This window comes from Salmo salar, chromosome 04 (genome assembly GCF_965601325.2).
Source record: "Salmo salar chromosome 04, fSalSal1, whole genome shotgun sequence".
Lineage (NCBI taxonomy): Eukaryota > Metazoa > Chordata > Actinopteri > Salmoniformes > Salmonidae > Salmo > Salmo salar.
In genome coordinates, this window is record NC_138294.1 from 38,158,034 (window position 1) to 38,183,902 (window position 25,869).

The following is a 25,869-nucleotide window of genomic DNA, read 5'->3' on the forward strand; positions in this document are numbered from 1 at the left end:
CTATTGAAATTTGAATGTAAAAAAAAGTTTCGACTTTGTTTACGCTCCCTAACTAATTCACCTAAGAATACAAAATGCTGCTCACATTTCCATATGTTTATTAGCTTTGGAAAGCGAATTCATGTCCAAATCGTGAAAATAAGGCCTGTGCAATGTTGTGCGCAATTTTTCTAACATCATGACACTTATTTGGAGTCTGTGGCTCAAGTGGTTTGAAAGCGCAAATATTCGTCGAATATCCTACTTGAAACTGTTTTTACCTCTGTCACCTTATGTTGCGTTTATATTTTTGATCCGTGTATTATACGTCTCTTTGAAGCCAACTGTTAAGAATAGCTTTGGCTTTCAATAAATTGTTTTCATGATTTGATATGCAACTGTACTTTTTTAATGGATATCTTTTTTTACTGTACTGTTTTTGACTCGACTCTCACTAAAATTAGGCACCAGGCGTGTCCGTATAGCCTTTCCCTGCACACTCACGTCTTCCTGCTTCGAAAGCGTTTGCGGACGGAGTGCTAGGACCATGGCGGCAGTGCGCAGTCTACGGGTGTCGGTAAAGCCAGACATTGGGCCAGACCACTCAGAATCGGACTCCGATTCAGACTCGGACCGAGGTGCCCGTGAATCTGAACCGATGGAGGTGGAGGAGGGTGAACTCGAGGTGGAAAACATCCCCGTTAACCGGTCTTTGAAGGAATTGTTGCCGGTGAGGGAAGTAGGCCTCACCAGATCGCGGGCTCGCGTACCTTCGGGGGCCTGTGAATATTGCGTTGGTATTGGAGGAGCTCAGCGTGCCTTGAGCTAACAAGATAGCTCGGTAGCTAGTGACTAGCTAGTGTTACCCAGTGTAGCTAGTTGATATTAACATCATACCTGTCTGTGTTACAGTATATTGTTGATTCTAGCGTAAGCAAGCTAACTTTACATATTTTATGACAAACAACGGCTATCTTAGCATTTAACTCTGCTTAACTACCGGTGGCTAGCTAATTCACTTGACGTTAAGTTTCATGACAGAAACCCCCTCGCTACATAGTTAATAATACAACGTACTAGTGAGTTACACTAGTTAGCTAACTCATTTTAACATCCTCAAGGACAGAGGTTTGGTGCGAGATCTTGCCACTTTCAATTTGCCAGCTTTTTTTGGGTGGGGGGGTGTTGTATGATATACTCAATGCACACTTTCTTGTTTTGTCGACAGTCATTCATTGTTCAGAACAAGCATAAGCTGTCAGATCAATACATTGTTATCTAGGCTACCCCACAGTAAGAAAGAGCCTCTAATGTATACATATTTATTGACATTTAACCAGGACACAAGTCGGCGGTATGAGAACAAAGCTGGCACATTCATCACTGGAATCGATGTCACATCAAAGGTACAAGTATTGTAACCACACCTGAAAGTGGTCTGGCAAACATTCACACTAATACTAGTTCCATCACTCAAAAGTGAGATGGTAAACCAACAGTTAAACTTTAACTGCCATAACTCGTCTTACTATAACTGTGTGTGTCTAGGAGGCGATTGAGAGGAAGGAGAAGAGAGCGGAAAGGTTCCACTTCCGTGCAGAGGCCAACCTGGCCCAGAAGAATGTGGTGTTGGACAGAGACACCATGAAGAAAGGTAGATACACACACGTACAGTGCCTTCAGAAAGTATTCATACCCCTTGACTTATTCCACATTTTGTGTTATAGCATGAATTCAAAATAGATTAAATATATGTTTTTCTCATCCATCTACACACAATAACCCATAATGACAAAGTGAAAACATGTTTTTGGAAATTTATTGAAAATGAAATACAGAAATAACATTTACATAAGCATTCACACCCCTGAGACAATACTAAGTAGAAGCACTTTTTGGTGGCTGTTACAGCTCTGAGTTCTTGGGTATGTCTGTATCACCTTTGCACATCTAGATATGGGGATTTTTCTCCCGTTCTTCCTTGCAGATTTTCTCAAGCTGTGTTAGGTTAGATGGGGAGTGGTAGTGAACAGCAATCTTCAAGTCTTTCCAGATATTCAGTGGATACATTTTTTTTGTCTCATCAACCCACAGAATCGTTTGCCTTATGATCTGTCTTTCGCATGCCTTTTTGCGAACTCCAGGTGTGCTGTCGTGCCTTTTTTCTCAGAGGTGGCTTCCGTCTGGCCACTCTCCCATAAAGGCCAAATTGGGGAAGTGCTGTCGAGACGGGAGAACCTGCCAAAAGGACAACAATCTCAGCCTAATTCTGTCAGTGGTCATTGGCTTCTTGGCAACCTCACTGACAAGGTCCTTCTTGCCCGGTTGCTCAGTTTGGTTGGACGGCCATCCCAGAGTCTGGGTAGTTACATAATTTTTCAATTTCCCAATGATCGAGACAACTGTGCTCTTGGAAACTTTCTACACTAGAAATTGTTTTATTCCCTTCCCCAGATATATACCTCATCACAATTCTATCGGAGATCTACGGACATTTCCTTTGGACTTCATGGAGTTAGCTGTGTTCGAATACTCATACTGACCGCACTAACTGTACCATTTGTGACGTGAATTGAGTATATAGTATGCTTATTTGTCATAGTATGGATATAGTTAGTATGCCAAAAGTTCCCAGATGTCATACTAAATTTGCCAAACTGCGAAGTATACACACAGAGGACACTATTTACCTACTTTTAGGTCCCATAATGCAATTCTTCAGGAAATGGGCGTGGCTTCACGTTTTCAGATTTGTAGAAAATAGTGGAAAATATGCAGCCGAAGTCCGATGAGAGCAAATACAAATTAATTGAACTAATGACAAATGTTGACTTTAAATAAGTTAAATTACACGTTATGTTGGCTGACAATTTGTTAGCTACACTATCCATACGAACCGCATAGTATTACAGCAGTATGTACAGGTTTATTAGCTAGTTGCCTAACATTAGTTGGATACTAATACATCGAACTTGGCAGGCAGTATATTAAATAACTAACCAACTTTTATTGACTTGATTATTCACATAATTCTTAGCTAAGTGGTATAGTTGTTGTGCATTTCAATGGACATTGTTAATTCTGGTTATCTACTCCGATTTCAGAGCACTCTCGCGCACTGTTGAATATGGCCGGTGTCAGAAAATGTCGGCAAGAAAACCCATAATAAATTGTTGTCAGCAGCACAGTTGGTCACCAACGCTCTGGATAACATGAAAACAGCCTAACCAGCTCTGCTATGGCGAGTATAATGGTCAGTGAGGTGTTCTCTCAATTGTGTCTGGAAGTAGCTAGCCAACGTTAGCCAGTTAGCTTGGGTGCTTGACTGCCGTTGAACACTTGCATCAACCCTAGTGTGCGCTCTGAGAGCCAAACGCTCTGAATTTACAATCTGACAACGCTCTGGATTTACAAACGCCTAGAGTTCACTCTGGCACTGCAGATTGAATTTACGAACACACCAAAAATCGTAAAATGCTTAGCTAGTCATTTGTTATGCTAACAAGCTAGCAAGAGGTTGCATAGCAACAGCATCAACTTCCGGGACCATTTGTTTACAGTATAGCAAAATGAACTAATAGAATGTAGTGTATATACTCATTAAGTATATAGTGTACAGTATGTTAGTATGGGTATTGGAACACAGCCATAGTTTCTGCTCTGACATGCACTGTCAACGGTGGGACCTTATATAGACAGGTGTTTATTTTCTATATCATGTCCAAACAATTGAATTGGCCACAGGTGGATTCAAAGGAAATTGGATGCACCTGAGCTCAATTTGGACTCAGAGCAAATAGGTGTGAATATTTATGTAAGTGAGATATTTCTGTATTTAATTTTCAATAAAGGTTTTTACTTTGTCATGGGGTATTGTGTGTGAGTGTGTGTGTGTGTAGGTTTTATAATCCATTATTAATTCAGGTTGTAACACCAAAATGTGTAAAGTCAAGGAGTATGAATACTTTCTGAAGGTACTGTATATATATATACACACACACACACACACACACACACACACACACACACACACAAAGTGCTGGATAAAGATGGAAGGTATACACTTACTTGGCTTTTTAATCACTTAAAATAGCTTTTAGGAGAAAGCACATTTTTCAATATTCTGAGTACACACCCGCCAAGTTCGGGGCAACATAAACTCAGAATTAATATTAGAAATATTGTATTACCTTTGCTGATCTTCGTCAGAATGCACTCCCAGGACTGCTACTTCCACAAGAAATGTTGTTTTTGTTCTAAATAATCCATAGTTATGTCCAAATACCGTTTTTTGTTTGTGCGTTCAGGTCACTATCCAAAGGGTAATGCGCGAGCATATTTCGAGACACAAAAAGTCAAAATGTTCCATTACCGTACTTAGAAGCATGTCAAACGCTGTTTAAAATAAATCTTTATGGTATTTTTTTACGTAAAATTGCAATAATATTCCAACCGGACAATAGTGTATTCATTCAAGGAGGAAAAGAAAAAACAGCGTGCTCGCGGGAACGCGCATATCCAATCTCTTTGTCCTCAGGCAGACCACTCACTAACTGAGCTCCTATACTCTGCCCAGAGACAGGAGAAGGCTCAATCCACTTTCTGAAGGCTTTAGACAGCCAATGGAAGCCTTAGAAAGTGCAACGTAACAGCACAGATACTGTAGTTTCGAAAGAGACTAGAAAGAACTACATTTCTCAGATCCTACACTTCCTGGTTGACTTTTTCTCAGGTTTTTGCCTGCCATATGAGTTCTGTTATACTCACAGACACCATTCAAACAGTTTTAGAAACTTCAGAGTGTTTTCTATCCAAATCTACTAATAATATGCATATTCTCATTTCTGGGCAAGAGTAGTAACCAGTTTAAATCGGGTACGTTTTTTCATCCGGCCGTGAAAATACTGCCCCCTATCTAGGGCTGTGACTAGTTTCGCTATATTTGTTCCATGGCAAAAATTAAAACACAAAGCAGACGACACTTTTTTTACACAACTGTATGTAAATATATTGTGTATTATAGCTTGGAAATAAATAAACTGCAAAAAAAAAAAAAACGTCCTCTCACTGTTCACTGCGTTTATTTTCAGCAAACTTAACATGTGCAAATATTTGTATGAACACTGAAATCACGCACAGAACGAGCAGTATGGCTGGTGGCATTGTCATGCTGGAGGGTCATGTCAGGATGAGCCTGCAGGAAGGGTACCACATGAGGGAGGAGGAGGTCTTCCCTGTAACGCACAGCGTTGAGATTGCCTGCAACAAGCTCAGTCTGAAAATGCTGTGACACACCGCCCCAGACCATGACGGACCCTCCACCTCCAAATCGATCCCGCTCCAGAGTACAGGCCTTGGTGTAACGCTCATTCCTTTGACGATAAACGTGAATCTAACCATCACCCCTGGTGAGACAAAACCGCGACTCGTCAGTGAAGAGCAGTTTTTGCCAGTCCTGTCTGGTCCAGCAACGGTGGGTTTGTGCCCATAGGAGACGTTGTTGCCGGTGATGTCTGGTGAGGTCCTGCCTTACAACAGGCCTACATGCCCTCAGTCCAGCCTCTGACTATTGCGGACAGTCAGCACTGATGGAGGGATTGTGCGTTCCTGGTGTAACTCTGGCAGTTGTTGTTGCCATCCTGTGCCTGTCCTGCAGGTGTGATGTTCGGATGTACTGATCTTGTGCAGGCTTTGTTATACATGGTCTGCCACTGCGAGGATGATCAGCTGTCTGTCCTGTCTCCATGTAGCGCTGTCTTATGCGTCTCACAGTACGGACATTGCAATTTATTGCCATGGCCACATCTGCAGTCCTCATGCCTCCTTGCAGCATGCCTAAGGCACGTTCAAGCAGATGAGCAAGGACCCTGGGCATCTTTCGTTTGGTGTTTTTCAGAGTCAGTAGAAAGGCCTCTTTATAACTGTGACCTTAATTGCCTACCGTCTGTAAGCTGTTAGTGTCTTAACGACCGTTCCACAGGTGCATGTTCATTCATTGTTTATGGTTCATTGAACAAGCATGGTAAAGGCAGGGTCCTGAAAAAGGGAAAAAATTTTTTTACAACATTAGTGCTGTTTTCTTAAAGAAGTGAAATCCCCTTCGTGTTTTGTTTCCTTGCCACGATACTAATGAATATCGCGATATTGCGCACACACACTGACTATATTCTCCTTCCCTTTCTCAGCCATCCCTAACTTGCGTCTGGAGGCGTTGCACGTGGCGGGTGTTGATGATATGAGCACCCAGGATGTGTTTGGCTACTTTAAGGAGTACCCTCCAGCACACATCGAGTGGATTGACGACACCTCCTGTGAGTAACACACACACAGAAGCGACTGACAACAAGTGGGCTGTTTTTAACATGCCATTAAATATTGTTTCCTAGGTAATGTGGTGTGGCTGGATGATGTCACTTCCACCCGGGCTCTGATCAACATCAGCCGCATGCCTGACCCAGAGGTGGTTACCACGGAGACAGACTGCACCAAAGAACCTGGTGATCCCACCCAGGAGAGCAAGGGTGAGTGTGCTGTGTGTCCATGCACTGTCCAGTGTGTGTCCATGTTCCAATGTTCACTGTCTTTATATGTTTTATGATTAGTGTAGTGGGTAATTCTGTGTTGGTCAGGACTGCGACGTTGTGTTTGTGGTCATTGTGTTTTGTCAGTCATGAGGCATGTACTTAATGTGTTTTGTCACTGAATGTTCCTTGCTGTTCTGTCTCAGCTCGCAGAGAACGAGGCTCGGATGACGATGATGGAGAGGTGGATGAGGAGGAGAAAGAGATGGTGAAGGAGAATGAGGGGAAAGCCTGCGAGGGAGAGACGGAGAAGAAAACAGAACCTGAGACCACCCAGGTAAAACTGTGTTCAAGACTGTGGGTGTGTGGGGAAACATTGCATATTAGTTACCTGTGTGTTTGTGTGCATTTGAGGTGGACCTGCTGTCTCAGGCAGAGAGTGAGTCTCTGCTCCGGAACGACCTACGACCGGCCATCAAACCCTTCAAGGGCAACAAACTCTTCCTGAGGTTGGCCACTCACGGTGAGAGACACAAACACACACACACACACACACACACACACACACACACACACCACACACACCAGGGTCTCCCTAATGAAAATGTGGCACCGGACATTTGACCGGCAGCATTTAAATTTACCGGACATTTGAGAAATATACCGGATCCATATGCATTGGCTGCGTAACCTGATTAGTTCGTCCTCCCACGGTGCTCAGAATGACAGAAATCACATTTAGATTATGGTAATTAATCTTAACAGAACATGCAAGTCTAGGATGCAATGACGTGTCATTACCACGCACTTTGAATATGTTAGAATAACTGTTCACGTTTACGTTTCCTCAGCCAACAAGACAAGTAACGAACAGCAAATTCACTAGCCTAGGCGGCGCGTGAGTTATGTTTGGGGAAGCAAATTTTAACCGTAAAAATGATACTTTATAATAAAGCATTCCATGTACAGTATCACCACATTTGCAGACTTATGTAAGTTATCCTACTATTTGTGATGAGTAGATTGGATAGTCATAATTTATGCTAATATAACTCCATCACTGTTTGCAAAAAAATACATTTCAATGCATGGCTGAGCATGTAGAGGCCTGGGCTATAGGCTGTATCAGATAATTTTCTTTGCACGGGAAAAACACATTTCATGCAATTCTACTACACTATGACTGGAGACATAAGCTGGATATTCTTTTATACCACAAATTACATGGTAGCCTACTCTGCTGACACTGACAAACAGATCAAGAAAAACGTTTTTCATATAATAGGCCTACGAGACACAAATAGAATGTGACGTCCATCAAAACTGGATGTGGAAATTATTGTTCAAAAACAAACTTATAATGATAAACAGTGAATATGCGAAGTGCGCACTCACTGGGGGCATGGCCAATGCTCTTCGCTGGTGCCAAAAAGTTTTCCCCCACAAAATTAGTCAGTGCAGTTAACACAAAACATATTTTCCGTTTTATAGTCGAACTAGACAATAGGCTATAAAGTCCTGGAAAATGTGTAATTTCAATAAAACCAGAGAGGAAGAGGCAAACTTTAGGATACTTTGTGAGGCATACAAGCCATTGCGAGATACAGATTACCAAGACAGTGCATTTGGAAAGTATTCAGACCCTTTTTCCACATTTTGTTACGTTACAGCCTTATTCTAAAATGGATTCAATTGTCCCCCCCCCCCCCCCTTCATCAATCTACACACAACACCCCACAATGACAAAACAAAAAAACAGTTTTTTATACATTTTTGCAAATGTATTAAAAATGAAATACGGAATTATTACAATTACATAAGTATTCAGACCCTTAAGTCAGTACTTTGTTGACACACCTTGGGCAGCAATTACAGCCTCGCGTCTTCTTGGGTATGACACTACAAGCTTGGCACACCTGTATTTGGGGAGTTTCTCCCATTCTTCTCTGCAGATCATCTCAAGCTCTGTCAGGTTGGGCATGCTCGATCAGGTTCAAGTCCGGGCTCTGGCTGGGCCACTCAAGGACATTCGGAGAATTGTCCTGAAGCCACTCCTGCGTTGTCTTGGCTGTGTGCTTAGTGTCGTTGTGAACCTTCATCCTGTTCTGAGGTCTGTTCTGGAGCAGGTTTTTATCAATGATCTCTCTGTACTTTGCTCCGTTCATTTTTCCCTCGATCCTGACTAGTCTCCCAGTTCCTGCCACTGAAAACATCCCCTCAGCATGATGCTGCCCCCACAATGCTTCACTGTAGGGATGGTGCCAGGTTTCCTCCAGATGTGATGCTTGGCATTCAGGCCAAAAAGTTCATTCTTGGTTTCATCAGATCAGAGAATCTTGTTTCTCATGGTCTGAGAGTCTTTAGGTGCCTTTTGGCAAACTCCAAACGGGCTGTCATGTGACTTTTACTGAGGAGTGGATTCCGTCTGGCCACTGTACCATAAAGTCCTGACTGGTGAAGTGCTGCAGTGATGGTTTTCTTTCTGGAAGGTTCTCCCATCTCCACAGAGGAACTCTGGAGCTCTGTCAGAGTGACCATCGGGTTCTTGGTCACCTCCCTGACCAAGGCCCTTCTCCCCCGATTGCTCAGTTTGGCCGGGCGACCAGCTCTAGGGAGAGTCTAGGTGTTTCCAAACTTCTTCCATTTAAGAATGATGGAAGCCACTGTGTTCTTGGAGACCTTCAATGCTGCAGAAATGTTTTGGTACCCTTCCCCAGATCTGTGCCTCGACACAATCCTGTCTCAGAGCTCTATGGACAATTCCTTAGACCTCATGGCTTGGTTTTTGCTCTGACATGCACTGTCAACTGTGAGACCTTATATAGACTGGTGTGTGCCTTTCCAAATCATGTTCAATCAATTGAATTTACCACAGTTGTAGAAACATCTCAAGGATGATCAATGGAAACAGGATGCACCTGAGCTCAATTTTGAGTCTCATAGCGAAGGGTCTGAATACTTATGTAAATAATAATTAGGCCTATATTTCAGTATTTATTTAGGCTAATGTATAAATCCCTGTCATTCATGATGTGAAATGCAATCAAGCCTTTTAGTTTTGAAATAACAAAGTGACCATTGAATAATTAGCGTAAATAATAAATAGGCCGGAAATTGCATTCACGAATGAATGCGACTGTTTTTAGTCTTTGCTGTAATGAATGCTTTACAACAAATGTTACAACAGTCTCTCTGGTACACTTATGATTTATTTAGTATTTGCATTCTTCCGAACAGTCAAAAAAATGAAATTGTAATCTAACAGCACCTGTTTGGCACACACAATATGCACACAGCGCTTACTCATTTTTCTTGATCTCCAGTATTTTCCACAACTAGTCAAACTTATTCCACACACCTGACTTCCCCTTTACCTCCTGCGCAAACAGTAAACATTCCTCCTTTTCGAGTTTGTCATGTCCTCTGCATCCATTTTGCTGTCATGTGTTAGTGTTCCGAGTTTATAACAAATGTATTGATGTGATTATGATATGCTATAGGTCAGGCCCTATTAGTCACATGCATTCAAAGCATACATGTGTCACGTAAGGAGAGCAAGGGTTGAGGGAACAGGGAATGTTTTTCCTAAACAAATTAGGGATTTCGGTAACACAATTTCATTCAGAAATGAATGTTGCAGCTTCAGCAACACGGACAGCACTATACACACTGTTGATGTGTGGTGGTTGCTGCATCAGGGAGAGTGTGACAAGCACCTGTTGTCTCTGTGTTAAAAAAAAAAAAAAAAAAGAAGCCATTGAGTGACTGACTAGCACCTGTTGTCACTCTCTGTCACTCAATGTCTTTTTTTAACAAAGCGCAGCAAGTCTGAGCCAGGCTGCACAATAAAATAGATTGCGGTCGGACTCCCTCTAGTCATTTGTCTTAATTATTTAATCAAACAGTTCGTTTAAAGCTTCAGACACACTCAGTGCATGTAGTTGATATGATTGAAATGGATAGGATGTTTGTCTATCTATCTCTCACTACTCTGGATGGTTCTGACTTAGAATATGTGGACAACTACAAATACCTAGGTGTCTAGTTAGACTGTAAACTCTCCTTCCAGACTCACATCAAACATCTCCAATCCAAAGTTAAATCTAGATTTGGCTTCCTATTTCGCAACAAAGCATCTTTCACTCATGCTGCCAAACATACCCTCGTAAAACTGACCATCCTACCGATCCTCGACTTCGGCGATGTCATTTACAAAATTGCCTCCAATACCCTACTCAATAAATTGGATGCAGTCTATCACAGTGCCATTTGTTTTGTCACCAAAGCCCCATGTACTACCCACCACTGCGACCTTTACGCTCTCGTTGGCTGGCCCTCGCTTCATACTCGTCGCCAATCCCACTGGTTCCAGGTCATCTACAAGACCCTGCTAGGTAAAGTTCCCCCTTATCTCAGCTCGCTGGTCACCATAGCAGCACGCACTCCAGCAGGTATATCTCTCTGGTCATCCCCAAAGCCAATTCCTCCTTCGGCCGCCTCTCCTTCCAGTTCTCTGCTGCCAATGACTGGAACGAACTACAAAAATCTCTGAAACTTGAAACTGGAAACACTTATCTCCCTCACTAGCTTTAAGCACCAGCTGTCAGAGCAGCTCACAGATTACTGCACCTGTACATAGCCCATCTATAATTTAGCCCAAACAACTACCTCTTCCCCTACTGTATTTATTTATTTTGCTCCTTTGCACCCCATTATTTCTATTTTGCACTTTCTTCCACTGCAAATCTACCATTCCAGTGTTTTACTTGCTATATTGTATTTACTTCGCCACCATGCCCTTTTTTGCCTTTACCTCTCTTATCTCACCTCATTTGCTCACTTTGTATATAGACTTATTTTTCTACTATATTATTGACTTTGTTTGTTTTACTCCATGTGTAACTCTGTGTTGTATGTGTCAAACTGTTTGCTTTATCTTGGCCAGGTCGCAATTGTAAATGAGAACTTGTTCTCAACTTGCCTACTTGGTTAAATAAAGGTGAAATAAAAATAAATAAATAAAAATATAGAAAAATAGACGTTTAAAAACTTTCAACCAATCGATTGGTCGAAATAACAGATTTTTTTTCTAGCCAATTGAAAATACTCTGGATACCTTCAGTAACATTAGAAAAGGATTTGAGTGAGAGGACTAACGTGTGTCTCCAAGTGGCCCCACACCTTCAAAGTGTGCACAGTTCCGAAGCAATATCAACGATAAGGTACTTTTTTTTGCTTTCCTAGCTGTGCCGTTGAGAAACTAGAGCAAGGACACTTGTAGAAGTGCACATTTGGGCTCACGGGCGTTTTGGCGTGCTTTTATGACATGAAAGCGGTATTTATTATAATCAATATCTTTCCAAATAAATAGAATCCTCATAATCTACAGCATTTCCCTCACTTGGACAACAGAAAATGTGCAAAAGTTGCCCAATTACCGGGTGGGATGGGGGCAACTTCTTGTAGCGTGCATTGCTCAAGTTCAGAATGTCTGTCAGTCAAACCCCATACAGCGACATGAAACGCGGAGCTAGAGCTCTGTCATGTAAAAGGATGTTACTGTACAGTAGTGCTGACCAATTAGTGCTTTTTGAGGTCGGTTCAGTTTCCATTAGATAAAAAAAAAAAGATCACTTTTCAATTTAGATTTTTTTTTAATACATTATGTGGGTAGAATGCTGTAACACATAATAAAACAATTAAAAGTTCCATGATGGTAGGGACTGCCCATTACTGCTAATCATTTATTCACAATTACTTTACTTTAATAAAATATTTTAGTTGAGTAGATTACACGTCCACGGAAGTTTACATGCACTTTAGCCAAATACATTTAAACTCAGTTTTTCACAATTCCTGACATTTAATCCAAATAAAAATGTCCAGTCTTAGGTCAGTTAGGATCACCACTTTATTTTAAGAATGTGAAATGGCAGAATAATAGAGTGATTTATTTCAGATTTTATTTCTTTCATCACATTCCCAGTGGGTCAGAAGTTTACATACAGTCAATTAGTATTTGGTAGCATTGCCTTTAAATTGTTTAACTTGGGTCAAATGTTTCAGTTAGCCTTCCACAAGCTTCCTACAATAAGTTAGGTGAATTTTGGCCCATTCCTCCTGACAGAGCTGGTGTAACTGAGTCAGGTTTGAAGGCCTTGCTCGCACACGCCTTTTCAGTTCTGCCCAGAAATGTTCTATGGGATTGGGGTCAGGGCTTTGTGATGGCCACTCCAATACCTTGACTTTGTTGTCCTTATGCCATTTTGCCACAACTTTGGAAGTATGCATGGGGTCATTGTCCATTTGGAAGACCCATTTGCGACCAAGCTTTAACTTCCTGACTGATATCTTGAGATGTTGCTTCAATATATCCACATAATCTTGCTACCTCATGATGCCATCTATTTTGTGAAGTGCACCAGTCCCTCCTGCAGCAAAGCACCCCCCAACATGATGCTGCCACCCCCGTGCTTCACGGTTGGGGTGGTGTTCTTTGGCTTGCAAGCATCCCACTTTTCCCTCCAAACATAACGATGGTTATTATGGCCAAATAGTTATATTTTTATTTCATCAGACCAGAGGACATTTCTCCAAAAAGTACGATCTTTGTCCCCATGTGCTGTTGCAAACTGTAGTCTAGCTTAATTATGGTGGTTTTGGAGCAGTGGCTTCTTCCTTGCTGAGCGGCCTTTCAGGTTATGTTGATATAGGACTCGTTTTACTGTGAATATAGATGCTTTTGTACCCGTTTCCTCCAGCATCTTCACAATGTCCTTTGCTGCTGTTCTGGGATTGATTTGCACTTTTCGCACCAAAGTACGTTCATCTCAAGGAGACAGAACGCGTCTCCTTCCTGAGCGGTGTGACGGCTGCGTGGTCCCATGGTGTTTATACTTGCGTACTATTGTTTGTACAGATCAATGTGGTACCTTCAGGCATTTGGAAATTACTCCCAAGGATGAAGCAGACTTGTGGAGGTCTACAATTTTTTTTCTGGTGTCTTGACTGATTTCTTTAGATTTTTCCATGCTGTCAAGCAAAGAGGCACTGAGTTTGAAGGTAGGCCTTGAAATACATCCACAGCTACACCTCCAATTGACTCAAATGATGTCAATTAGCCTATCAGAAGCTTCTAAAGCCATAACATTTTCTGGAATTTTCCACGCTGTTTCAAGGCACAGTCAACTTAGCGTATGTAAACTTCTGACCCACTGGAATTGTGATGCAGGGAATTATAAGTGAAATCTGTCTGTAAACAATTGTTGGAAAAATTACTTGTCATGCACAAAGTAGATGTCCTAACCGACTTGCCAAAGCTATAGTTTGTTAACAAGAAATTTGTGGAGTGGTTGAAAAACGAGTTTTAATGACTCCAACTTAAGTGTATGTAAACTTCCGACTGCAACCGTATATACACTACCGTTCAAAAGTTTGTGGTCACTAAGAAATGTCCATGTTTTTGAAAGAAAAGCACTCTTTTGTCCATTTAAAATAACATCAAATTGCTCAGAAATACAGTGTAGACATTGTTAATGTTGTAAATGACTATTGTAGCTGGAAAAAATGTATGGAATATCTACATAGGCGTACAGAGGCCCATTATTAGCAACCATCACTCCTGTCTTCCAATGGCACGTTGTGTTAGCTAATCCAAGTTTATCATTTTAAAAGGCTAATTGATCATTAGAAAAGCATTTTGCAATTATGTTAGCACAGCTTAAAACTGTTGTCCTGATTAAAGAAGCAATAAAACTGTCCTTCTTTAAACTAGTTGAGTATCTGGAGCATCAGCATTTGTGGGTTCGATTACAAGCTCAAAATGGCCAGAAACAAAGAACTTTCTAATGAAACTCGTCAGTCTATTCTTGTTCTGAGAAATGAAGGCTATTCCATGCGAGAAATTGCCAAGAAACTGAAGATCTCGTACAACGCTGTGTACTACTCCCTTCACAGAACAGTGCAAACTGGCTCTAACCAGAATAGAAAGAGTGGGAGGCCCTGGTGCACAGCTGTAATGTAACAATGTGGGAAAAATGAAGGGATCTGAGTACTTTACGAATGCACTGTGAGTTGAAATTTAGTGGCAGAAGTTTAGGAGCACGATGAAAGTATGTGTGTTTTAATAAGAAATTACAAAAAGTTTAATACAGATTTTTGGAGTGTTCCATGCTCAATCAAACACAATGCACCCCAAATATTTGAGTTATTAGGTGAGACCAAAATGATCAGCTGCCCTTGTAAGTGAGGGGTTTACAGTGGTAATGGGGGCCCTCATGAGAATCTTCTTGTCTCTTAGCTAGCAGCAGACAATTGCAGAAAACTCAAAGTAATATTGGAAAACATGCTAGCATGTGATAAAAACGATGTAACTAGCAAAGAAACACGAGGAACAAGTCACAATTTAGTAGCCTTTCGGGTTAATTCGATCAACTTCTACATTTGGGCTTTGGAGAGATATATATTTTGAATGTTCCCAAATGCTCTGTGGGACCCCACCTGCCAATGTGGCTGGTGAAATAGTCATTCTTAAACGCCAATGCCAAAATCTACCCGTGGGTCGTCATTTCCCAACCTGATTGTGTGTATGAGAACATTTTTTTATATTTTTTTTATCCATTTTGAAATCAGGCTGTAACACAAAAAAAATTGGAATAGCTCAAGGGGTATGAATACTTTCTGAAGGCACCGTATTAGGATTGTGACTGTTTTCCTTCTGTGTTTTCAGGTGATAAGAAGGAGCTGGGTGCTGCGAGGAAGAGCAGATATTACATGAAGTACGGCAACCCGAACTACGGAGGCATGAGGGGCATCCTCAGCAACTCTTGGTAACCACACACACAGATGCTTCCTTGGCCAACACTGATTTTATTCATACATGCTGGATAGGCACCCTGTGGTGTGTCTCCATGGTGATTCAGGGGGACAGTGTGCTAAACCAGGGGTTCCCAAACTATTTCACTCAGGCCCCCCTTCCAGCATGTACGAATAGCTTGTGCCCCGTCTATTTCTATGGGCACAAGCACTGTTCATGAAACAAACTGTTCACACCCCTCTTGTTGGGGGAGAGAAAATGTTGCCGGTTTAAAGGTTATTTCCTGCAATTCTACACATTTTGTCATGGGGTGCAAAGAAAATGTTGCTGTTGTAAAGCTAATTGTCTTGCAATTTGATACGTTTTGCCACTTCAAATGTGTAATCATGTGATATTTGAGTGACAACCATAACAACAAAATCTATGGGCTAAAAAACATCTGACATGGGCTAGTTGATCTGGACATTTCTGACAAGTTATAAATTGATTTCTAAGATATGCAATAACTGACATGACGAGGAAAACTGATGCACTGCCCAATTTGTGCATTCCACTATTACAACCTTCAAGAGTATGTTGAAAGCTGGACTGAGTTCCTTTAATTAGTTTCTTGTTTTTCTTTGTTCTAAACCATCATGTTACAGCCAGATCCTCAGCACCACCATGGCTGACTGGAACTGATATGCTGCTACACTGTTGTACATTGTACTGCTTTTTGTCTCTTTCACTCACTTTTTCTTTGTTTGCGCCTTCCCATATTCAGCAAAAAACGTTAGTGTATAGTAGTACTAACATCTATGTTTATCGTCCTCTGCTTGACCATGTCATTCTGCCCCCCCACCTTCTATCTTTAACTTTTATCTCTCTCATTTCCTCTACTTCTCATCTGTTTTCCCTGATTTTCTTTTTGTTTTTTTTCCCCCTTTTGACACCCTTCCTGCTATCAGGAAAAAAGACATGCTGGTTAGTTGAGAACCCTCAAATTCAAATATGGACCGGGAAGCCAGTTCCACTGTTTGTTTTTAATTCTTCCCCTCTAATCAGGACTGATTTAGACCTGGGACACCAGGTGTGTTAAATAAATGATCAGGTAGAACAGAAAACCAGCAATACGCCAGATCAAATAGGGTAAGATTTTAATACCCCTGGTCTAGAAGGTTTAGGGGATACGGTTAGGTTAGACCTTGAAGGTATAGGGTGGGTCTTAGGTTACGTATAGACTGTACGGGGAGAAGTATATGGGTGGGTATGTTGTTGCTAATATCTCTCTGTTACCTTCTGCAGGAAGAGACGGTATCACACACGCAGAATCGTGAGCAAGAGCAAGAAACCCCTGATAGGGGACAGCATGGGGGACACATCACCCTACACACACAGACACTCTGGTAAGGACACACACACACACACACACCATCCCTGGTAAGAACGCACGCCCTGCCCTACACACACCATTCCTGGTAAGAACGCACGCCCTGCCCTACACACACCATCCCTGGTAAGAACGCAAGCACGCCCAGCCCTACACACACCATCCCTGGTAAGAACGCCGCACGCCCTGCCCTACACACACCATCCCTGGTAAGAACGCACGCACGCCCTGCCCTACACACACCATCCCTGGTAAGAACGCACGCACGCCCTGCCCTGCGCACACCGACACTCCGGTACGAACACACACTCATACCACCCTACAGACACTGAAGTGGGAAGATTCACACAAACGTTTACAGACCAGGCCTAATTGTTATGCTCTAACATTTATTTACACATCTCCTGTGGTAATCTGTGACTTCCTCTTGCTCTCCTCTCTCCTCCCCCTCTGTCTCTCCTCTCTCCCCATCCTTTCCATCTCCTCTCTCCCCATCCTTTCCGTCTCCTCTCTCCCCATCCTTTCCGTCTCCTCTCTCCCCATCCTTTCCGTCTCCTCTCTCCCCATCCTTTCCGTCTCCTCTCTCCCCATCCTTTCCGTCTCCTCTCTCCCCATCCTTTCCGTCTCCTCTCTCCCCATCCTTTCCGTCTCCTCTCTCCCCATCCTTTCCGTCTCCTCTCTCCCCATCCTTTCTGTCTCCTCTCTCCCCATCCTTTCTGTCTCCTCTCTCCCCATCCTTTCCGTCTCCTCTCTCCCCATCCTTCCTTTCCTTCTCATCCCTCCGTCCCTCTCTCCCCCTCCTTTCCGTCTCTCCCCCTCCTTTCCGTCTCTCCCCCTCCTTTCCGTCTCTCCCCCTCCTCTCCCCCTCCTTTCCGTCTCTCCCCTCTCCAGCTGACCTGGTCAACCTACCAGAAGAACCAATAGAGGAAGAGGAGGAGGAGGATGAGGAAGAGGAGGACATGGACTCAGACGACAGGGTGGTGGAGTACAAAGAGAAGGAGAAGAGGGAGAGGGGGGGAGGTCCAGGGGTGGCCCTGCGGAGTCGTTTGGGCAGGCCCTCCTCTTCCCCCTCTGTCTCGTCAGACTCAGACGAAATGGACTATGACCTGGAGCTCAAGATGATCTCAACCCCCTCTCCCAAGAAGAGCATGAAGATGACCATGTACGCAGACGAGGTCGAGACCAACCTCAAGACTATACGGTCAGTGGGTGTGTGTGGTGGACAAAAGTTTGTGTGGAGGTGGGTGACATGACCATGTATGCTTACAAGGCAATGATGACCAACCTCAGGGGCCTACAGTGTGGGTTTGTCTTTGTGTGCAGAATGCGGACCTTTTAACGTAGGTAACATAGTAAATTAATAGTTGATGTTCTCCCTGTCTGTTCTTCAGACACTCTTCTGTTCGCAGTGACAGCGGCTTGGGGGGTAGTGGCGTCCGGAACAGGATTGGTGGAGGAGGAGGAAGTGGAGGATCGGTGGGCGGGACCAAAAGCAGTGCAGTGGAGAAAGTGATGGATGTGAGGCAGCTATTGGAGGAAAAAAGACAGAGCCTAACCCAGCATAGACAGCACACCCCTGTGGCCAGTAGTGGAAAGACAGGTCAGTTATCCACTAATCTACACACTCAATATCAATGTAATCTAGTTCCAAGACATTTCAAACTCTATTGGACCAACACATCAAACTTGGCCTTTGTTAGCCAATACAGAAAGATTGGGTAAAACTCTCCATGCATTGGCTTAACTTCTATGGGCTAGGTGGGAAGCGTCCCACCCCTGGTACACCCTATCAACAGCAGGTGAAATATCAAGGGCGCCAAATTTGAAAACAATTAACCTCTCTGGGCTAGGCGGGACGAATTCGTCCCACCTACGTAACAGCCACTTTAAGCCTGTGGCGCGATTTTCAAAACCTTAAAAATCCTATTACTTCAATTTCTCAAACATATGACTATTTTACAGCTATTTAAAGACAAGACTCTCGTTAATCTAACCACACTGTCCGATTTCAAAAAGGCTTTACAACGAAAGCAAAACATTAGATTATGTCAGCAGAGTACCAAGCCAGAAATAATCAGACACCCATTTTTCAAGCCAGCATATAATGTCACCAAAACCCAGAAGACAGCTAAATGCAGCACTCACCTTTGATGATCTTCATCAGATGACAACCCTAGGACATTATGTTATACAATACATGCATGTTTTGTTCAATCAAGTTCATATTTATATCAAAAACCAGCTTTTTACATTAGCATGTGACGTTCAGAACTAGCATACCCCCCGCAAACTTCCGGGGAATTCGCTAACATTTTACTAAATTACTCACGATAAACGTTCACAAAAAGCATAACAATTATTTTAAGAATTATAGATACAGACCTCCTCTATGCACTCGATATGTCCGATTTTAAAATAGCTTTTTGGTGAAAGCACATTTTGCAATATTCTAAGTACATAGCCCAGGCATCACGGGCTAGCTATTTAGACACCCGGCAAGTTTAGCACTCACCATAATCATATTTACTATTATAAAAGTTTGATTACCTTTTGTTGTCTTCGTCAGAATGCACTCCCAGGACTGCTACTTCAATAACAAATGTTGGTTTGGTCCAAAATAATCCATCGTTATATCCGAATAGCGGCGTTTTGTTCGTGCGTTCCAGACACTATCCGAAATGGTAAAGAAGGGTCGTGCGCATGGCGCAATTCGTGACAAAAAAATTCTAAATATTCCATTACCGTACTTCGAAGCATGTCAACCGCTGTTTAAAATCAATTTTTACGCCATTTTTCTCGTAGAAAAGCGATAATATTCCGACAGGGAATCTCCTTTTCGGCAAACAGAGGAAAAAATCACAAAGGCGGGGGCGGTCGGGTCACGCGCCTAAGCCCAGTGTCCCTTGATCGGCCACTTGAGAAAGGCGATAATGTGTTTCAGCCTGGGGCTGGGATGACGACATTCTGTTTTTTCCCGGGCTCTGAGCGCCTATGGACGACGTAGGAAGTGTCACGTTAGAGCAGAGATCCTTAGTAAAAGATAGAGATGGAAAAGAAGTTCAAGAAATGGTCAGACAGGCCACTTCCTGTAAAGGAATCTCTCAGGTTTTGACCTGCCATTTGAGTTCTGTTATACTCACAGACACCATTCAAACAGTTTTAGAAATTTTAGGGTGTTTTCTATCCATATGTAATAAGTATATGCATATTCTAGTTACTGGGTAGGAGTGGTAACCAGATTAAATCGGGTATGTTTTTTATCCAGCCGTGTCAATACTGCCCCCTAGCCCTAACAGGTTAAATGTCATAATTCAAATTTCTCAAACATACAACTATCTTACACCCTTTGAAAGATAAACATCTCCTTAATCTAACCACGTTGTCCGATTTCAAAAAGCCTTTACGGCGAAAGCATAAAGTTAGATTATGTTAGGACAGTACATTGAAAATAGCTGTGTGTAATGTTTTGTCAATGCAAAGACAGGCGTCACCAAAAGCAGAAAACCAGCTAAAATTATGCACTAACCTTTGACAATCTTCATCAGATGACACTCCTAGGACATTATGTTAGAACAAAAAATGCATGTATTGTCTATTAAGTTTATATTTATATCCAAAAACAGCGTTTTACTATGGCGTTGATGTTGAGGAAATATTTTCCTTCCAATACCGCCAGTCAATCAGCACAACAAATTAAATAATTACTATTCGAAAACATTGGTAAAATATTGTATTGTCATTCAAAGAATTATAGGTTAACATCTCGTGAACGCAACCGCATTGCCAGATTTAAAAATAACTTTACTGGGAAATCACACTTGGCAATAATCTGAGTACTGCGCCCAGAAAAATAGGCTTTGCGATACAGACTAGGCGCCATGTTGGAGAGATCTAAAATCAAAAATACTATGTAACTATTCCCTTACCTTTGATTATCTTCATCAGAAGGCACTTCCAGGAATCCCAGGTCCATAACAAATGTAGTTTTGTTTGAAAAAGCTCATAATTTATGTCCAAAAAGCTCTGTGTTGTTAGCGCGTCCTGTAGACTACTCAAAAACATGAACGACGCCCGCCGGACTTGTCTTCACCAAAGAGGGGAAAGAAAATATTTACGTTCGTTCAAACATGTCAAACGTTGTATAGCATAAATCATTAGGGCCTTTTTCAATCAGAACTTCAATAATATTCAAGGCGGACGATTGCATTCTCTTTTAAAACGTATTGGAACGAGAGTACCCAAACATGCACTCGCGTGCCAGAGTAGTATCGGCCATCCGCTTATGACCAACGTTCCAAGTCTCTTGTTCGGTCAGTTTTCACAGTAGAAGACTCAAACCACTTTGTAAAGACTGGTGACATCTAGTGGATGGCGTAGGAAGTGCTCAATGATTAAGTCCCTATGTGTTTCAATGGCATAGGCTTAAAAGTAATTCAACACATGAGGTATCCACTTCCTGTCAGAATTTGTCTCAGGGTTTGACTGCCATATGAGTTCTGTTATTCTTACAGACACCATTTAAACAGTTTTAGAAAATTCAGAGTGTTTTCTATCCAAATCTGTTCATATGCATATCCTAGCTTCTGAGTTGGTGTAGGAGGCAGTTAAAAATGGGCACATATTTTTTTCAAAATTCTCAATACTGCCCCCTAGCCCCAACAGGTTAATCTACCAACCAATCATCTACCACAACTCCTTCCCCTAAAGTTGTCCGCATAATTCCCGGCCGAAACAGTTCAGAAGAGTTTGTGCATATATTGTGACGCTTTTGTTCATTTGGACTTCGGTAAGGTTTTTTTGGGCTATTCGGGCACACTACATTGTTTCTTGAGGCAAGCTGAAGTCGGTAGCTGCAGTCTACACCCCTTCGTCAGTGATTGGTTAACCATAGGAATTCTTCAATAAAGTTTTTGGTGTCATTCCACGAGACTGCTCGTTTTCATGCATATTTGTTCATAAAGAAATACTGCGCCAAACATCTTGTGCGACTAAGATCTCCTTGGCAAAACTTATAACTCAAGAAATCAGTCATTCATTTCTTAGATTAATTCTGAGAGTACTATTGACGCTTTTTTCAAATGTGTCAAGTGAAGGTCTTCTAAGGGAGTATGCGAGCACACACAGATTTGGGCTAGGCGCCAGCAGAACTGAAGCATACCGACACCTTAACTTCTATGGGCTAGGTGGGACGTTTGCGTCCCACCCTAGTCAACAGCCAGTGGAATCGCGTGGCGCGAAATACAAATACGTCAAAAATGCTATAACTTCAATTTCTCAAACATATGACTATTTTACACCATTTTAAAGACAAGACTCTCGTTAATCTAACCACATCGTCCGATTTCAAAAAGGCTTTACAGCGAAAGCAAAACATTAGATTATGTCAGGAGAGTACCCTGCCAAAAATAATCACACAGCCATTTTCAAAGCAAGCATATATGTCACAAAAACCAAAACCACAGCTAAATGCAGCACTAACCTTTGATGATCTTCAACAGATGACACTCCTAGGACATTATGTTATACAATACATGCATGTTTTGTTCAATCAAGTTCATATTTATATCAAAAACCAGCTTTTTACATTAGCATGTGATGTTCAGAACTAGCATATCCACCGAAAACTTCCGGTGAATTTACTAAATTACTCATGATAAACGTTGACAAAATACATAACAATTATTTTAAGAATTATAGATACAGAACTCCTTTATGCAATCGCGGTGTCAGATTTTAAAATAGCTTTTCGGTGAAAGCACATTTTGCAATATTCTCAGTAGATAGCCCGGCATCACAGGGCTAGCTATTTAGACACCCAGCAAGTTTAGCACTCACCAAAGTCAGATTTACTATAAGAAAAATGTTATTACCTTTGCTGTCTTTGTCAGAATGCACTCCCAGGACTTCTACTTCAATAACAAATGTTGGTTTGGTCCAAAATAATCCATAGTTATATCCAAACAGCGGCGTTTTGTTCGTGCGTTCAAGACACTATCCGAAAGGGTAAATAAGGGTGACGAGCATGGCGCAATTCGTGACAAAAAAATTCTAAATATTCCATTACCGTACTTCGAAGCATGTCAACCGCTGTTTAAAATCAATTTTTATGCCATTTTTCTCATAAAAAAGCGATAATATTCCGACCGGGAATCTGCGTTTAGGTAAACAGACGAAAGAAAATAAAGCATTCGGTCGACTCGGGCACGCGCCTAAGCCCATAGTACTCTGATCGGCCACTTGCCAAAAGCGATAATGTGTTTCAGCCAGAGGCTGCCTCGATATCGTTCAGCTTTTTCCCGGGCTCTGAGAGCCTATGGGAGCCGTAGGAAGTGTCACGTTAGAGCAAAGATGCTCAGTCTTCAATAAAAAGAGCCAAGATGAAACACAACTTGTCAGACAGGCCACTTCCTGCATGGAATCTTCTCAGGTTTTGGCCTGCCATATGAGTTCTGTTATACTCACAGACACCATTCAAACAGTTTTAGAAACTTTAGGGTGTTTTCTATCCAAAGCCAATAATTATATGCATATTCTAGTTACTGGGCAGGAGTAGTAACCAGATTAAATCGGGTACGTTTTTTATCCGGCCGTGTCAATACTGCCCCCTAGCCCTAACAGGTTAAGCATTTTGTAAAATGGCTTGCGCAAGATTATGCTTTATTAGTTGAATGACAACCAATGTAATTTGCTAGATTATTTTGAATCAAATGCGCTGAAAATTATTTTGCCAGATTTAAAAGTAGCCTAAACTCATCAGGCTATAGGTCGGCTTCATGCTAATCGAAGCTTGCATTACATCTGATTGTTCAGGTTCATCGATAGTTTTGGTATTTTTGCCTGGAACAATCAGTATATATTGTCATTTTTAGATATACAGGGTAAAGTTGATCATTTCATAACGAGGACAGTAGAAGCTCACTGTCAAAACGGTCTAAACCATGTGATTTATGAGACGGGTGAAATCCAAAGTTGTGCTATATATTAATTTACTGTCATAGCAAATTTTTTTAAAGATAAATATTGATACATTACTAGCTATTAACACTTTTAATCTGATTTCAGATCAAAAGGGGGGGGGGGACAGAATGCAAACATTGTCCCCCCCTAACTGGTAGTGGGGTGGTAGATGTCCAGTCTCCCTTATGGCGTAGCTCAGGTGCCTACATAGATATATACTGTACTTAAGTTACACACACACACCAAAGTTGGCTCAGACTGATCCAGCTGAGACACCCAGCTCTTGAGCTCCATCAGCAACAGATTTCAGTTTGGAATGGAAATGTAATGTGTTTATGCAACAAATGTTAGTGCACCGAATCGCATCGATTCATTCCTCAAATCAAACTTAAACGTATCGGAGCCCATGTGTCTAGATAGATACGCATTGAATCGTCTTGAAAGGGAAAGATGCACATCCCTAGTAACAATGTATTTGTTTTCAATAAAGATTTGGAGAAGAAATATAGTTTCCATGTTGCCAACAATCCTTTGATTCTAAGCCAACCCACCTGTTTTGCTCCACTGTTGCTAAACAACCCACCCGTTTAAAGATATCTATGGTCACTCCCACTTAGGCCAACTTTGAATCGTTGATGTCCCAGACTTATGTGCGCAATATCCTGGGGACCAGGTTAATATCAATGATGTGGTATAATGTTTTTTTTTCTGGTTTGTGTGTATAGTGTATTTAACCTTGTGTTGTGTGTAGATGTGAGGCAGAGGTTAGGGAAGAGACCCTACTCTCCTGAGAGACGACACTCCGCCTCCCCTGTCACCTCCCGAGACTCACCCCCTCCCCGAGAGCCAATCACAGACGTCCACAGCCGACTGGGCATGGCCAAACTAGACTCCCGCGGCCTCTATTCTGATTCGTCCAAAGACAGGAAATCAAGTAAGGAACAAAAACACATCTACTGCTATTAGTCAATAATGCAGTACATTAGTTGAAAAGACACTGAAAGGGCTTTAAAATTGAACCCTTGCTCCCTCCCCCAGGTCGTCTGTGGAGCAGGCTCGGCCCCTCCTCCCATAAGGGTGGTGTTCCCGAGCGGAAGCCTTCCAGTCGCCGTGCGGGTTCGGGATCAGCCAGCTCCAGGTTGGGGGGGCGGGAAGGAGAAGAGGAAAATGAGGAGGAGGAGGAGGACGACTCTGCACTGCAGAAGGTGTGGGGGGCCTTGATCAAACAGAAGGAACGGCAGACCCACAAGATGAAGAAGAGTCGGCTTGATAACCTGCCCTCGCTACAGATTGAGATCAGCCGGGAGAGCAGTAACGGATCTGACTCAGACTCCTGAGACCGAGAGGGAGAAAGAAAGAGCGGGAGATGTGTGGATTTGGTCATGCCTTCATTTAGAGCAGAAAGGTGATCATCCACCCTCGCCCTCCTCTTGAGTTACCTCTCAGTGTCTGGAGGACTCTTGATCCTTGGGCCCCTGTCGCTGTAGCCTGATCCATCGTACAAGCATAAAAGAAAAGACTTTATAAAGAGAAATGAGAAAATAAACTGGACAGAATTTTTGAAAGACTGAGACGTTCTGTTTCAGGACAGGAGGCCATTTTGTTTTTGTATTACATTATCTCTGCAGCCCATGGGACTGTTGTTCTGATCAAACCTGTTCCCATGACATTTCATCCTCTGATAGCCTACCTACATGTCAAGTCATGTCCAATCATTAATGAGCAATATAAATGTCTCTATAACCTCCTGTAAAGTCGACTACAGAAGAACTGTGACAGAGTAAGAGGCAGATACTGAGCTTGCTCCCTCTGTTTCTCTGTGTGTGGAACCAGACACTGTATCGTATGTGGTATCTGTGTGAGTGACTATGAACAACAAATATATGGTTTGTGGCATTTTTTTTTTCCTTCCAAAGGCTGGGGCCATAGAGAAGACTACACCAGATGAATTGGTTCTCTACTGAAAGGTTTTGTACTTTGACTGTTGGTATTATGTGCAAATGGCCAATGTTGATAATATTATGTTATTCAAGGCGGACGAGGTGCGTGCCAAATGGAACCCTATTCCGTATGTAGTACACTACTTTTGATCAGGGCCCATAAGGCCCTGGTCAAAAGTAATGCACTATGTAGGGAATAGGGTGCCATTTGGTATGTACACCTACATTCCCAGATGGAAAACAAATAGATTTAAGGTGTCAGCAGAAATAAAGAGATCTGTCTTGTTA

General features: G+C 42.2%; 1 protein-coding gene across 1 annotated transcript; it reads left to right on the forward strand.

The window, feature by feature from the left end:
* The first annotated feature begins 245 nt into the window (after window positions 1-245).
* Window positions 246-25,869, forward strand: ncbp3 (nuclear cap binding subunit 3). The gene is made up of 13 exons (XM_014195767.3): window positions 246-709; window positions 1,320-1,385; window positions 1,528-1,633; window positions 6,165-6,290; window positions 6,366-6,500; window positions 6,707-6,837; window positions 6,915-7,023; window positions 15,229-15,328; window positions 16,600-16,700; window positions 17,576-17,885; window positions 18,076-18,284; window positions 24,393-24,575; window positions 24,680-25,869. Exons 1-13 carry the CDS (start codon window positions 527-529, stop codon window positions 24,976-24,978), a joined length of 2,058 nt encoding a protein of 685 aa, XP_014051242.1. The 5' UTR covers window positions 246-526; the 3' UTR covers window positions 24,979-25,869.

What these genes read in the sequence shown, in the direction of transcription:
- ncbp3 (XM_014195767.3), top strand. Translation starts at nt 527, where the DNA reads ATGGCGGCAGTGCGCAGTCTACGGGTGTCGGTAAAGCCAGACATTGGG. An exon ending in TCCCACCCAGGAGAGCAAGG is followed by an intron (nt 6,501 to 6,706) that starts GTGAGTGTGCTG and finishes GTTCTGTCTCAG; the next exon opens with CTCGCAGAGAACGAGGCTCG. An exon ending in CTACACACACAGACACTCTG is followed by an intron (nt 16,701 to 17,575) that starts GTAAGGACACAC and finishes TCCCCTCTCCAG; the next exon opens with CTGACCTGGTCAACCTACCA.